At 38.8% G+C, this 15,295-nt stretch overlaps 3 protein-coding genes across 5 annotated transcripts in view; 2 read left to right on the top strand and 1 right to left on the bottom strand.

Moving 5' to 3' along the window:
- LOC126920338 (TSC22 domain family protein 1) overlaps positions 1 to 15,295 on the bottom strand; it is a 202,587-nt gene that overhangs the window by 164,376 nt on the left and 22,916 nt on the right. Inside the window, exon 1 of one of the 2 annotated variants that reach the window (XM_050730581.1) lies at positions 7,031 to 7,237. The exons of the other annotated variant lie outside the window; for it this stretch is intronic. The gene's annotated coding sequence lies outside the window, so the exon portion shown is untranslated. Of the gene's footprint in view, positions 1 to 7,030; positions 7,238 to 15,295 lie in introns of those variants that run through there. 2 annotated transcript variants of the gene reach the window in all.
- LOC126920385 (L-lactate dehydrogenase-like) lies at positions 7,378 to 10,999 on the top strand. Of its 2 annotated transcripts, none has more exons than XM_050730714.1 (5): positions 7,378 to 7,665; positions 8,744 to 8,873; positions 8,961 to 9,426; positions 9,641 to 9,882; positions 10,043 to 10,999. In XM_050730714.1, the coding sequence occupies exons 2-5, from the start codon at positions 8,748 to 8,750 to the stop codon at positions 10,205 to 10,207; spliced, it is 999 nt and encodes a 332-aa protein (XP_050586671.1). In that variant the 5' UTR covers positions 7,378 to 7,665; positions 8,744 to 8,747; the 3' UTR covers positions 10,208 to 10,999. The 2 variants fall into 2 exon arrangements, with proteins under 2 accessions (XP_050586671.1, XP_050586662.1); XM_050730705.1 differs by having other exon boundaries at positions 7,378 to 7,747.
- LOC126919124 (L-lactate dehydrogenase-like) lies at positions 11,885 to 13,819 on the top strand. The gene is made up of 7 exons (XM_050727840.1): positions 11,885 to 12,031; positions 12,289 to 12,406; positions 12,531 to 12,704; positions 12,813 to 12,986; positions 13,120 to 13,237; positions 13,335 to 13,458; positions 13,646 to 13,819. Exons 1-7 carry the CDS (start codon positions 11,885 to 11,887, stop codon positions 13,808 to 13,810), a joined length of 1,020 nt encoding a protein of 339 aa, XP_050583797.1. The 3' UTR covers positions 13,811 to 13,819.

Raw genomic sequence — 15,295 nt, 5'->3', positions numbered from 1 at the left:
CGACTGTTCAAGAAAATCAATTATGTCACGCGTCTATTACCTGACATTTATGCAAAATAAATAAAGATATATGCGTACGTGAATATCTAAAAATATAGCACTTAACATAACCACTTCCTTCGCGTCCAATCAAATGTCTCACGGGCCAAGTTTTGCTCGGATTTGTGGATAAGATATGTCACGTCTCGGTGAAAAACACGCAAGATATCTCGTCCAAGCCATCGCGAGGTTTCTCGTTCATAAACGTGAAAGGATTAATGGATAGGCTAGGCTAGCTAACGATACAGAAGCATAGCGTATGCTAATACATATAAGATTAATTTACTGTCAATGGAGAAGAATATAAGATGGTTAAGTTCCAATACCCAGTTAAGGTTTAACGAACGGGGACTCTATTACTCTGAAATAGATGTCACTTTAAACAAAGTAGGATGCGTCCAGGCAAAACTCTCAGGTAGAAATCAGGGTGCGATTAATCACCTGTTCGGGTTCTTGCTACAGGTCTCGGTGCACTTGTTACCTCATTAAATCAAATATATGGCATCGGGTCGCACAGAAATCGAACCGTAATTCATAATAACTGCGACATTTATGTACCCTGTGCACGCCCTGTGACAAATATTCTAAGTAATCGTTTAATATCTCGGCCTGTCCTTTCGAAGGGCCAGCTTGATCTGACCGAATCTCGATAAGACTATTTATTACTTATTCGTGTCATCAAGATATAAAACAATTTAAATTCAAACTTTATTTGCTCCAAGAATAAATTCCTAGATCGGGATTATTCCAGTAATTTGACATAAAATATTAAGTAATATCAATGGCCATAAAATAATATGTTTAATATCAATCGAAATTGATATTTCAAAATCTTGTCGTAAAAATCTTTCAAAAAAATCTTCATAACGACGGCATCTGCCGGGTACAACGAGAACCCAGATAAACCCACTGCCCTAGGTGACTTATGGAAACTTTTCTTCGTTCCAGGATCTTTGTTCCCTTTCTCCAGTGGCTTTTTTCAGAGCGTCACTTTATCGAGTGTAGTTGATCATGAAACCAGCTAATGATCAATCACCAGTATCTTCACATAATTTCGAAATTTTTTAGTAGCGATTTCATTTTGTAAGATTAGAACAGGGAACTTGATATGAATTCGGCCAGCGAGAGTTTCCGGACGCGAGATTAAACATCGTATCAGTAACGCGTGCGTAAGATAGCGTTGATTGTAATTAATAGCCGGCCATTGCGTTAGCCCTGCAGCCAGTTAATTGTCGAGAGAAGATTAATGGCACAAAATCACGCCAATACTGGTCGATTGTCCGAAACCGATCCCTGTCTCGAGTCGTGCTCTCGTGTTTCGGCCGTGGCGGACGCGAAACTCGTTTCTCGTTACACTTGTCTGCGCGATAAACTCGAACGAGCACGCGGGACCACGCGGAAAATTATTCGCGACCGGTTACCCGTGATATTTTTAATCGCATACAGCAGTCGGGTTCTCTATCGCGAAATTAATTAAGATTTATTAGAAGGGGCTTCTCGTATCGTATCGAATTGTTAAATAGTTCGCACTTGCCTCGAATTTAAGCAAAAAGTACGATACGATACGTCGATACGTCGCCGGTTTAAGTCGCTAAAGCTTTATGGCGTTTCAATCATATTTTAAGAACTGTGCCGAAAGATAAGCAAATCTGAGATTGTAAAAGCTTGATTACTTTTCAATTACATGTTAAGAGCTATGTCGAGAGATAAGAGAACCTAATATTAGGTATGGATATTTCATAGATTACCAATCTGACGACGGCTGAGTTAACCAACGTGGATTTCAGGGATTGTATAATCCCTCGGTAAGCAATTGGACAAAAACAGCCAACTAATCGAATCCCTATAGATACACGTTCGCGAAAGTAATTACCTTCTGCAATAATGCATCGTATGTACGAGATGAATGCATCCCTTAATACGATACGTGACCGTCTAGAGTCGGATCCCGACTTCGAGTCTATCAAAATCGTAGAAAAAGAGCAAATTCCAGCCGCAAAAGATAGCCGATTAATTCATATAATGGAAAAATGTTTCTTTATCCTAACCTTTAACCGATGAAGAAATACAAAAGCACTTCGTTCAACTTAGCCAGGCTACTCTTTCTTCATCGTGTTATTGAACTTTATAACGATAGGCAAAAAGCTATTGCTAAAGTCTGAAGGTTGTGCTTGAGATAGTACAAGGCGATAACGATATACTTAGGACCTTTTGTAATGATGAATCGGAGTTCAATGCTAACTGGGTTTTTACAATACAGAAATTACAGAATACTTCGACTAACGATAACGATTCCCCTTCGCGAACTGCTTAATCGCTATTATAATTTTCCATCAAAACAAATGCAGCAATGATTTCATTTTAAATTTCCAAATTGTTATGAAATTGTCTTGACCGTATAAGTCACGGGAGTATTTATCTCCTACTAGCTAAGTGATAACACATGCACTCATGTACGCTTCCTCCTTCTCGATCATGGTTCTTTGGAAACTCATCGACGAACGGTGTTTATAACTAACGTGGATCGCATACTCGTGAAATTGCTGTCTCAAAGAGGTCAACACAGCCAAGATAATAAGACTAGGGGTTGTAATTCCAGCGGAATAATTTCTCTACGCCAGACCGGTATACGGCTGTTAGACGAGGTAGCTGATTTATGATAGAATCCTGGATTACCGATCGCGAATAGTCAGATCCAGCTTTACCGTCGACGGTAAGCCGGCGGATAAAACGTAATCGAGAATGCACGCGCGGTGGATCGCGAGCCACGGAGCCTCGATCCGTGCTAGATTCCAGATCGCACGCCGATTATGCCCCGATTTCAGATTTACGAGCGAGCGAACCCGTTCCTCCGGCATTTATTTATAGTTACGGGGAATCACTTGTTGTGTTCACCGACGATCTACACCCTTCCTCTTTCAGAGATCCTAGTTCTCTATTTCTTTTGCACGCGTGAATGCACCTTTTAACACTGCGCTCATCCAACTGCGACCACCCGTGTTTAATGGATAAACGTAACACGGATCAAAGTAACAGGCTATCGGTCTTTTCGGATAATTTCATAGGAAATATTGCGTGTGACTACGTGTAATTACGTTCGTTTTAGTGTGCCGTGTAAAAAACGGATAAAATAAATGGTCTATAAGCGAAGAAATATTTGATGTCGTTTATTTGGCTCGATATTACGTTCAAAAATAGAAATCAACAAGTTATTCAATTGAAGTAATTCTATTATCTATAAAATTAAATTTCCTACTTAAAGACAGGCTTAAAGCTACGTTCAATTCTGTTCAATGTGAAGATTATAAAAAAAATGTGATCTTTAGATTATTCGTTGTTGCTTATTTCGATAAAATCAAAGTATTTTACCTTTTAATGGATTAAAGTATTTATCTCTTAAGCAAGGAACACTTCAACGAATAAGATGTGGAAACACCTAAGAAATTCAACGTTCTAAAATTATCAGTCATAAGAGGAAAGTTCGGGGCAAATATGTTTAGTATTTTACTGAAATATTTGGCACAAGCAGGGAATAAATTTTCGCTCGAGTAGTAATCCAAACGAAGATTTGTTTCAGTATCCCATAACTTTGGCAAAACGTATAAAAACACGTACATTCTCAGAGGCAATCTGGTGCGTCGACAAAAACACAACATTGTAAGATCTCCGCCCAAGTTACTGCGCGAGATTATACGCAGGAGCAATTTGTATTTGCCCTTTTAAGATTGAAACGGCTGCCTCTTTTTCTTCCCTCTTTTCATTCGCTGCTCGTTGCAACGATTACGAGATTAACGGTTGCAAGACATCCGGTGTGAGTGGCGACCATAGTACTGTTCGGGAGAAAGAAATAAAAGGGAAAAGCAAGGAAGGACTTATTTTTACAATTTGTTAGTCGTAGCACACGAGGGATACGCAATCAGTCGGTCGAGATCACGGCGGTTCAACGGATCGATACCGAATTGCGATGCAATTAGCAATATCGAATCACGGGAGATTTACAAAGTCCGGTTTTCGGATACTAAACCTCGTCGATCGCCTTGTAAAAAATACGTTGCATTCAAAATTGAGGCTAATTGAATGATTGACTTTGCGCTTTATGCGATCGATTTATCATGACGCGATTTCACGAAAGACACGAATGAAACTGTGTACGCGACTCTCTACTAATTGGCAATAAAGTCGCCGAATGTGATTATCTTGGTATCATGTCGGAAAACACCCTAATAAACTGTAACGTATTAGAATTAATCTTATTGAGCGATTTAGCGTCATGAACTTTGATTATTGTCAAAATTATTGTAAAACAAATGTTATATGCAGAAGATATTTCTATATATTAATTCGACTTAATCTCATTATCTTCAATATCTGAGAGAATTTAAAAAAAGAAAATTATCGATGACGAACGTAACAGCTGTAGAGGTGTGTCAGGACAAGGATAGTGCGAAATGACGAAAGCAATTATTGCTGTCACAGCTTGTTATATGTATTTCTGGTCCTTAAAAAGCTCTACGTACACAATATACAAGTATTGCGGAGATACCCGTTAGTGCTGATGATTTCTGTGTATATTCGCTCGATATTGTATTACATTCTGCCCGCCCGCGAACGTGTCTGTTTATTTATACTGGTCGGAGGAGAGTCGGAAAAATTTGAATTTGTTCTGACCCGACGGTTGCCTGTAGCGGCGACATTATTCTGCCCGGAGTTTACGTTACTTGTATTCTAACGGACTTGATGCTCCGGAACAGAACAATAACATGATTTGATTTGTCCTCTAAATCATGTGCCGCTACACAGCCTTTTGATTACGGATTAATATTAAGGCAATGATCGGTAGCCGCGGGAGAAAAACAATTACAGGAAGAAATATTATAGGATTATACGTTCACGAAGACATTATCTTTTTGTGAGATAAACCGTGCTTGAATTATATTATAAATGCACCTGCCTGCTTGTCACGTGATTCCTGCTATCTAGAAACATTCAAACACTGTACTTATTGCGCAATTCATGCAAAGTCAATGTATCTGCAGCATATGCAGTGTATGACATAGCAGTTGTGCGATACAAGAATTCAAAAATTTATCAGCTATTGTAAAAGTAATGAAAAATTAATAGTAATCTTCGCTTCGCTATATTAATTCATGAATAAATTCATAAACTCCTAATTATCAAATCAATCTTCTAATACTACTTATCTATCAAGAAAATAAGAAGACGCAAAAATTCAAAGTTTTCACTGTCAGTAAAGTGAATGACTCGAATATCGCACTTTCCTATAAACATATCTGTAATGATTAGATAGAATATAATATCATATATCTAACAATACATCCGATAGAAGTCATAGCTCAGTCTTAGCCAGTTACAAATTACATACTACTTTGCGACAAGTTGCCCTACTTCGCGTACGGCTTTTACAGTTATGTGCATAGATTAATTTCGGACGTTGACTCTAACTCCTTCAACTCGTTCATTATGCGTGGCATGTGATGCGAAGATTATGCAACCATATGCAGTTCGATAGTTACGCATTGTTCGATCAACTTAACTTTCAAACCATAAAAAAGTTAGAAGCGCTGCGTGTTCGCGCCAGGCAAGTCATCGCTCAGGTTCCCTTCTAAATTTCTTTTCAATTTTCTCGCCAGTTTGAGAGAACGAAACGTGCTGGCCACGACGATGCAAATGATTATAATTACGGGATGGATGGCGGCTCCGTTACTCGAGGAACGTCAATTTCATCCACAAGCATCTTTTTTTTTTACGCCGAGCGACGGTCAAAGTTAATGCCCGGCGTGTAAAGAGCAATTGCAAAAACGCATTATCTCTGTAAAATGTAGTAACCTTTCATCCCGTCTCCTTCCGATTAGATTACGGTAAAACGCGGAAAAAATTGAAGGTCTGCGATTTAAGCTTAATGTAAATAAACTAGGAAACATAAACGATATTTGTTTTAAAGCGATATTTTATAATCTTCGAGAACGTAGGTAAGAGTATTGTGGACGTCTTTGTACATTTTTAAATATTAATCACTTCGAAACCTAGTACAAAAATTACAAGATATTTAGTACAAATACATCTATATTTCGCAGAGATCACAAATATATTACTAAAATTCAACGCTTATTATATGCTTAAAAATAAAAATACCAAGATTATATTAGATATTGAGAAGCGGAATTCCTGTAATCCGTTAGACAACGAATAAAGAAGCAGTTAATCAATAGAGATAATTTTAATGTAATGTTGCATCAAATTCGAAGAAACTGTAAAACGTGACGCCTCTCACGTTTTTCCTTTCGTGACTGGCGCGAGCACTATTTGTATAGACTGTAGAATCACGTGAGACGTAGGAAGAACGAAAATAACGCTCGAGAATACAAGAGAAGGAAGAGTAGATGAAAAGGTGCTCGTGATCACGTAGAACTTATAGTGACGAATATGTGAAGATCCGTTGCGTCATTCTTAACTGCATTCATCGCGGTATTCCTAAATATGATTCAGCTAAACGGAACACGTGACGATATGTGTATTCTCCAACAAACCAGCAGACTCGCGCAAAATGTACGCGCCGATATTATATCTGCGGCATACTATCGACAAGATTATTTGATAAAAAAAGTTGGCGGATGCTCTACTTTGATTCGAGATAAGTATTAGACTAGGTTTAATTTTTTCCACACGAGTTTTTAAATAAATCTATTGTTTCTCGCGGGATCCCTCTTGTAACAAATGTTGTCCAACGGGATTGGTCAATCGTAATCGTTTCATTCAATTGTCATGTACATTCCACCGCGATGAAACTTAAATTATGATTGCCGAGAATGACATCACTCTTTGCATTATCAGTTTTTAGAGCGGCGATAATGAAAATTGGAGAAACTGTACAATAAAATTTCTGACAGATAAATCCAGACATACAAAATTAAGCTAATTAATAAATACAACATACTTACATATGTTCGTTAGAGTTTTAAAATCACCTTACCTCTAAAATTGCACTATAAAAATAATCGAGCGCGTCGATTAGATCCACAAAAACTTCCTTTTCAAATTATATAAATCTTTATGAAAACAGTTCGAATAAATTTAACGCAATACTTAGTCCAAACAAAATATCCAGTTAGATAGAATTCCACGGACCCCAATCGTATGTATTTTTAGTCCCCTTAAAACGACACACATCCTGCAAGCTGATTTTTATTAGCCGCGCAGTGGGGATCGAGAAGAAAGCACCACATGGATCGATAGACACTGTTCTTCGGGGAAAAAGGAACGCACGTTGCGTCATACGACGCGTGCGCAACGTTACCTTCAACTTCCGAAAATCTATGCCGCGATCTACGTACTATGTACGCCGCATTAGCAAAGTTACCGATAAATTCGAAATAACGTCCACGCGACGCGTGAACGATCGACACGTGACACGGGGTCAATGTGAAAATTTATCGGAAAAACCGAACGTGAATTTATCATTTCGGCGATACTCGGTTGTATTACCGGTTTCATCAGCTCCCAACGCGCCGGCTGAAGCCTATGGGAGGTATAAAAGGCGGCGACAAGGTCACCTTAGCAAACAGAAGTCTCTGAGCTGTCAGACAAGTTGGACGTACGGACCTCTTGGTAAACCGCCCAAATAACCTGCTTGGTGTTAGCTTCATTTCTTTCTCTGCTTTCTGTTTTTCTTTCTTAAAGCAACCATGAGGTTAGTGTATATATGTTTTATTCTTTATGTTCGACGCGTTTCAAGTTATTATACGACGAGATTTGTCGATGTTTGAAAGTTAGTGTATAACGACGCGTCGTATAAGGATGAATCCTGTTACGCGATGTGGGACGCCATTCCCATAGAAGAAACTGGATCATAGCGCAGTTCTATATTCCGTGAATTATTCACTTGGTGATACTTAATTAACAGAATTAGTTCGCTCGTTTTGCTAGTGTATTCTATCGGTGATGGGTACTGATATCTGTTCTCGATGTTGTTTGTAGTTTCTCAGTTTGATTTATTTGAGTAATTGCCTGCAGTTTCCTGTGTAACCTGCATTTCTATAGTACATATAACTTTGAACGTTGGTACACGTGCTTGACGTACTACTAGTGACACCTTACAAGCTTGCTTGTATTATCTACGTTCTATGTTTCATTCATGTAATCGATATAGTAAACGAATAGACAACTATGAACAAAAAAAAAAAAAAATTTCGCTGTATACCTAGCTGCTTAAAGCCAAACTGGTAAAAATTCATTTCTGATTCGTCTAAGTGTAAATATATAAAGTGCCATATAATTAAAAATTAACGATATTCTTTTTGTAGGTATTTCTTTTTCTTGTGATTAACATATTCTACTTTTTCTTCCTCTATTCTTTGCATGAACGAAACGTATTATTTTGAAGATGGAGAGGTCACGAAATTTTGAAATTCTGAAATTTTCGTAACCTTTCCGGCTTTGAGAGACTCATAAGCGAAAAAATAAAACGCTAGGAATTGTTGTAATATAAAGAGTAGCTATTCCTGACACCATACGCTGATTGAAGCACATTTTTGTAACAATAGAACGTTTCTAAAATTTTCGTAATAGCATGAGCGCACGCTATGACCTTTTTGACCTTCATTGACCTTTTTCGTGCAGATAATTCAAAAATAGACAAGAATCAGCTAGCCTATTACACATTAGACAATATAATAATTTTTTTTAGGAGAATGGCATTGTTGAAAAATAAATTATTAAACACGGTGATAGAGCCGGTTGCCACGGGAAAAAACAAAGTTACCGTGGTCGGCGTCGGCCAAGTCGGTATGGCTTGTGCTTTCAGCATCTTAACAGACGTAAGTTTTACATTCCGAAATCTGAATATTTATAAATTACTAAACAACAATCTACAACCGAAATTTGAATTTTTTTTCGTATTGCAGAATGTTTCGAGCGACTTGGTGCTCGTGGATGTAATGGCCGATAAGCTAAAGGGAGAGATGATGGATTTGCAACACGGTAGTGCGTTCTTGAAAAACGCGAAGATCAACGCCAGTACTGATTACTCTGCCACAGCGAATTCTAGTTTGTGCGTTGTGACTGCCGGTGCTCGTCAAAGGGAAGGCGAGACGAGGCTGGATCTTGTTCAAAGAAACGCAGATATCTTCAAAGCCATCATTCCGCAGCTGGTCAAATATAGCCCGGAAACGATTCTCTTAATCGTCTCGAACCCGGTAGACATTCTGACCTACGTGGCGTGGAAGCTTTCAGGCTTGCCAAAGAACCGAGTGATTGGAAGTGGAACTAATTTGGACTCCGCCCGATTCCGCTTCCTTTTGTCGCAGAGATTGAACGTCGCACCTACATCCTGCCACGGCTGGATTATCGGAGAGCATGGCGATACAAGTGGTACGTTGATGCGCAATATTCAAAGGTTGATTGGTTTTTTAGTGCTCACAGCTGATTAACGATTGTTATCTGTGATAAGGGCACACGCGGAAACAAAGTGTCGCGTTATCAAACTTAGATCGTAATTTTACCGAATTTTCACGTGAACGACGAGTGAAATATGTTTCTATAGGCTGATGGTAGTTTGTAATATTTGTCTCACTATTGTTTTCAGTACCCGTATGGTCTGGAGTGAACGTTGCTGGCGTCAGATTGCGCGATCTCAACGAAAACGTTGGTACGGACAAAGACACTGAAAATTGGGGTGAACTGCACAAACAGGTTGTAGATAGCGCATACGAGGTGATCAAGCTAAAGGGTTACACATCGTGGGCTATTGGTTTGAGCGTTGCGAATCTCGCGTCTGCTATATTGCGAAATTCCAACCAAGTTCACGCCGTATCTACCATGGTTACCGTAAGTCGATAACTCGTGTTTCTTATATAATTATCGCGCGATTGTAGTATCATCGTTGATTGCAAAACGAGTTGCTGAAACGTCTAGACGTTTAAAAAATTGATTTGTTGCTGAACGTATCGTTCAGTGAGCAATGATCCTCATATTCGATTATTTTCAGGGATACCACGGAATCAAGAAGGACGTGTTCTTGTCTCTGCCTTGCACCTTGGGTGAAGGTGGTGTCTCATGCGTTGTTCAACAGAAGTTAACAGAGGGCGAGACTGCTCTTCTGCACCAGTCGGCCGATATGATGCACGATGTGCAAAAGGAGTTACAATTTTAAATAATTCGTTTCATTTTGCGCGTTGAAATAAGTCTTTCTCCTAAACAAAGGGAATCAATCATCTTGTAACTCAATGTCGTGTGTGTTTATGCACTCAAAGTATCGATTCTTGACAAGCACTTTTGGTTTCTACTTACGGTTTATTACTTAAGTTCATGTGGCCAATACTTAAGAGTGCTATTAAAAATATTTAAATTTTATTTATATGTATAAATACGCCAAAAACACGCTCTGATTTAATGAATGATATAAATGATTCAACAGTTAGAGTAATCTTTTGTATAAAGAAAATATGTGTTTGCGTGACCACGAAGTATTAATTACTGTTGTATCGATGTTTGATATTTACAACAGATTTTATTGCATTCAGTTGGTTTAATATGACATTATATATTATAACGTACTAATTATATTATTATCATATATAAGTTATATGATACAATAATTCTACGATGTACGTAATTATGATTTGACGCAAGACAAGATACTTAATCGATAAGTCGAAGTACAAATATGTACGATAAACAATTATCAGCCACGATACGACAATCAGGCAAAACTTGAAATAGAAATTTAAATTGATTCGTAAATTACGTTTATCTTATACTTGTCAGAGATATCAGACGATTCTCAAAATGTTCAATGTCTACCTCACGAAACTCGCATAGACTGATCTGTATTTTCATATGAAACCTAGAGTACTATTTCCTAACTGATCCTGTTATCAAACATACCACACACTGTCTTGTATATTTGTACCAGTGATATAATAAATCAATACTGTTTAGCTAAGCCAATGAAACGATTATTTTTATCTTAAGATTTGTCATACGACTATTTGTTATTATAAGATGAATCTATCACAATCATTCGCTGAATTCGAATCCTTGTAACCATGGATTGTTTAACAATTGATAAACCGACGCAATGACGATTCACTAGGTGCGTTATGATCGGCAGCGCCTTCTTTTTTATGAAACGTCAATTAACCTTGTGCGATGTGACATTTTTCGCGATAGAGGGGACACGGGAATTAAACAAAATCATCAGGTGTTAGAAGCAATGGTTTTGTCGCGCATGCTGTCGATTTCGTCGCTGCCGGCATGTGTGAAATGTACGATATGTACGATATCGAGGAGAAGCTTTGCTAGCAAACACTTTCGTCGTAGTTTACCGCCAACGATACTAAAGGACATTTTCACCGGTGGCAAGACGAAGAAAATCGCGTCCGCTGATTTTGGCAAAGACGCCACCGCTGGAAACGATTTACAGAGAGCGGTCAGTTTCGTGTAAGCGATCTATACTCCTTTACCTACTGATCGCTCTTTCTTTAACACCTATTTAACATTGGAATTCTACGTATAAAATGCATAGCTCAAATTATTTCTTTGTCAAATTAGAATTAAACAATTTACCAAGTTCTTTCTTAAATATTAAGTCAGTATAAAAATACGATCATTAAATATAATGTAAAGAGCCAATAAAGAAAGAACGTTGAAAAGTACATTAAGAATTGGAATTCCGAGAAGTTGATCTTCATTAAAAATACATAGCTTGGAATCGTACCAACAAGACTGTAGCCTCTTTTAAACGTAAAATACCACTCATTTCATATGTCGTAACTCGACAAATGCATCGTGAATATCGAATTGACAGAAGGTATAGTGTTACGATAAAATGATAACTTTTCATTTCAGACCACCATGTCTGAAGGAAGAGCTGCTTTGCAAGTTCGCGGAACCGGTACGAGATTGCTGTCACAAGGTGACGATCGTAGGGTCAGGAATGGTCGGCGTGGCTTGCGCGAACTCGCTTCTCTTCCAGGTACATCGGTACCAACCTTTTACATTTTTCGACCCTTGAACGACGAACTTATCGAACGTTCAAGACTATCGAGTTTATTTTGAACACGAGTGAAAGTTCGATAGACGTCTCACGTGGTAAATCCGCGGCAACTAAGTCCAGGAATATGGCAGAAGTCCTGGAAAATGTCCTCGTGTTACATACACGTGCATTCTCGATGATGGAAAGTCACGTCGAGTCACTTGGACATTTGTAATTTTTCCGTTGCTTCATCGCAGAACATCACCCCGCACATTGCGATAGTCGATGCATTCCCGAAGAAGCTGGAGGGGGAAGGAATGGATTATAATCACGGCGCGGTATTTTTAGGAGATCCACGCGTAGATTTCGACACAGGTAACGATGTTTACTTTAAAAATAGTTTCATTGAGCATGTGACAACTTTCACGACAAAGGTTTAATTATAAAGAACGTGGTAAATGATTAAACAGATAGAGGAATAAGAAGAATGTTGTTTCAGACTTTTGTATTACAAGCAACTCGAAGGTGATCGTTATAACTGCGGGCGCGAGACAAAAGAAAGGTGAATCGCGGTTAGATTTGGTACAACGCAATTCGGAGATTATGAAGAACATTATACCTACTTTGGTTAGTTATAGTCCGAATGCTGTGTTCGTGATCGTCAGTAATCCAGGTTAAGTATAACTTAAAAAGAGAAATCTTCAGATTTATCTGTACGACGGAAGACAATACATCGAAGTCAATGTTAAGCCGCGAGTAGAAACGGAACTTTTACTTTCAGTTGACATTTTGTCGTGGATAACGTGGAAAGTGAGCGGACTACCGGCCGGCCGAATAATCGGAAGTGGGACTAGTCTCGATTCAGCAAGGTTTCGTTACTTAATCGCCGATCGTATAGGGATAGCACCGAGCTCGGTTCACGCGTACATCATCGGCGAGCACGGAGACAGTCAGGGTGAGTTCGAAAATCGGCCACGTTTGCGACGAATTCGACGCGTATTCTACGTGATCTAATTTTTTACATTTTGCCGGAGGAGAAAGCACACGTTACGTATCGCGTCTGTTTAAGTCCGTTTGACGTTTCCTAGTTCCACTCTGGTCTGGAATAAATGTCGCTGGTGTACAATTTCGCGATATTCTGCCGAATATCGGCCTCGAAACCGACGAAGAAAGATGGTTTGAAATTTCCAAGGAAGTCGTCAGACTGTGAGCTCTAGCCTCCTGTTTCCTATTATATCTCAAATAATGTTATAATGGATTGGTAGAAAGAATCGACAAAATGAATTTTTTCCTTGTTTTCCAGTGGCGCCACGGTTAGGTGTTTGAAGGGATATTCCAACACAGCAATTGGTCTTTCGGTTGCTCACATCGTAACGGCTATTCTGTCCAACTCGCAGACGGTTATACCGGTTTCAACTTTAGTTCAAGTATTAATTAAACTTTGAGCTTAAACTTTTTACTTCAGTTATGACTCAGTTCGTAGTTTGTGATCGAAGTCGATTACATAACAATTTCATATCAGACATGATTAGGACTAAACAGTTCTACGCAGAAGATTGCTTTGAATCTTGTAATATCATTAGTCGATTTTGATTGGACAAATTTCGTTTGTAGGGTCATCACGAAGTTTGTCAAGAGATTTTCTTGTCGCTGCCCTGTTCCATAGGTGAGAATGGCGTCACGAATATCGTGCGAATGCGAATTACAGAATTCGAGAAGAAATTGTTTCAAACATCAGCGAACTTTGTATACAACGTGCAAAAGGATATAAAAACGTGATCGTTCGAATCGTCTTTCTAAATAATATCGTATCGTTTAATTGTGATGATTAACTTTTTTGTAAAAAGTGTATTTAAATATATCATGTCCCATGCTGCTCGATAAATGATCGAATATTACATATTCGCGGCTTTCGATCGATTATTTCAACGAGAGAAAAATAAAGTTCAAACGATTTCCCCGACTTATCTCACCTGCAATCGCAGCCTGTCTCGAAGCACGAATCAAATACGTGCGATGACGAAGTCCGCGTCTACCCGCTTTTTTTCTCTCCTTATCTGTGAATCACTGATGTCGTTTTCATCCAATCGATGACGTCAATGAACTATCTACAAATGTTCCGAAGAACACTAAAGGATATTTCGCCGATTTGCATACGCATGAGTTCCCTGAACTCATTTTTAAAACGATATTTTTTCAAACGAAAATTCAAATCCATAGCTCTGTTGTTGCATCAAGGATTTAAGTACTTCGCTAAAATTCAGTATTAGTACACAATTTTCAGATTACGCGAATAGGTGCGTTCCCTGTGGTACACGTAAAAAAGGCAACAGGTGACCGGTGGATGGTACCAGAAGGTCGCGATTCTGCCGCAGGCTAGGCCATGGCAAGGTGAGAGAACAGTGCGGATATCGACCACGAGATGTCGCGTTGAAATGCTCAGGTAAGGCGACAGCCGCACGAGCCGCGATGTTACAGCATTCGAACGCTAACAGTGCCGTAAGAACAGCGCTATTTTTCGAAGAATTCTCGTTTGAGAGCGTTTGGAGTTCTCCGAACAAAATATTGCATCGTTATAAAATCTGTTCGCAACCGCAAAGATCTCGAGATTATCGAGAAGTTTGACGGTTCTAATCACCTGAGGAGATTGTCAGTTAAAGATTAATGAAGGGATACGAATAGAAGGATTAACGCGATATCTCTGATTTAAATACGTAAGAAGGAGAAGCAGGAATTGTGAAAATAACTAGTCGTCTTGATATCGAGCAAAGAAGAAAACACCAGGTCAGAAACGCTCTCCTTTTACTTGGTTCGAAAGCAGATCCATTTGAAAGGCGAGGCGTGTCATTGATTTTTAAAAGAATTCTTCGTGAATTGTGTCGTAACACGCGCGCGAATCCTTTTGTCGACCAATAGAAATTCTTTCGATCGTTTCGGACTGGACGCGTGCCTTGGGACCTCGACGTGTCTCCAGGAATCGTAATTAGCAAGGAAAATATTTTACAAACGACAATCTGTTTGCTTGGCAAACCGAGCCTGGAACTTATAGTTGATAAGCTTGACGAACCTTTGCTCGAGAGTACAGCACTGATGAGTCTAATGAATTTTAATTTTAGAAGGAAGCTTTCCAAAATGTTAAAGTATCCGCTAGTGCGTTTACTGTATCAATCAGTATTCTTAATACGATACATTTTTAATATTACCATTTTAACGACTTATACCATCGATCGCATCAAATACAAAAATTAAGATAAATTGTTATAA

This window comes from Bombus affinis, chromosome 1 (genome assembly GCF_024516045.1).
Source record: "Bombus affinis isolate iyBomAffi1 chromosome 1, iyBomAffi1.2, whole genome shotgun sequence".
Taxonomy (NCBI): Eukaryota; Metazoa; Arthropoda; class Insecta; order Hymenoptera; family Apidae; genus Bombus; species Bombus affinis.
This window is presented reverse-complemented; position numbering and strand designations above follow the sequence as displayed.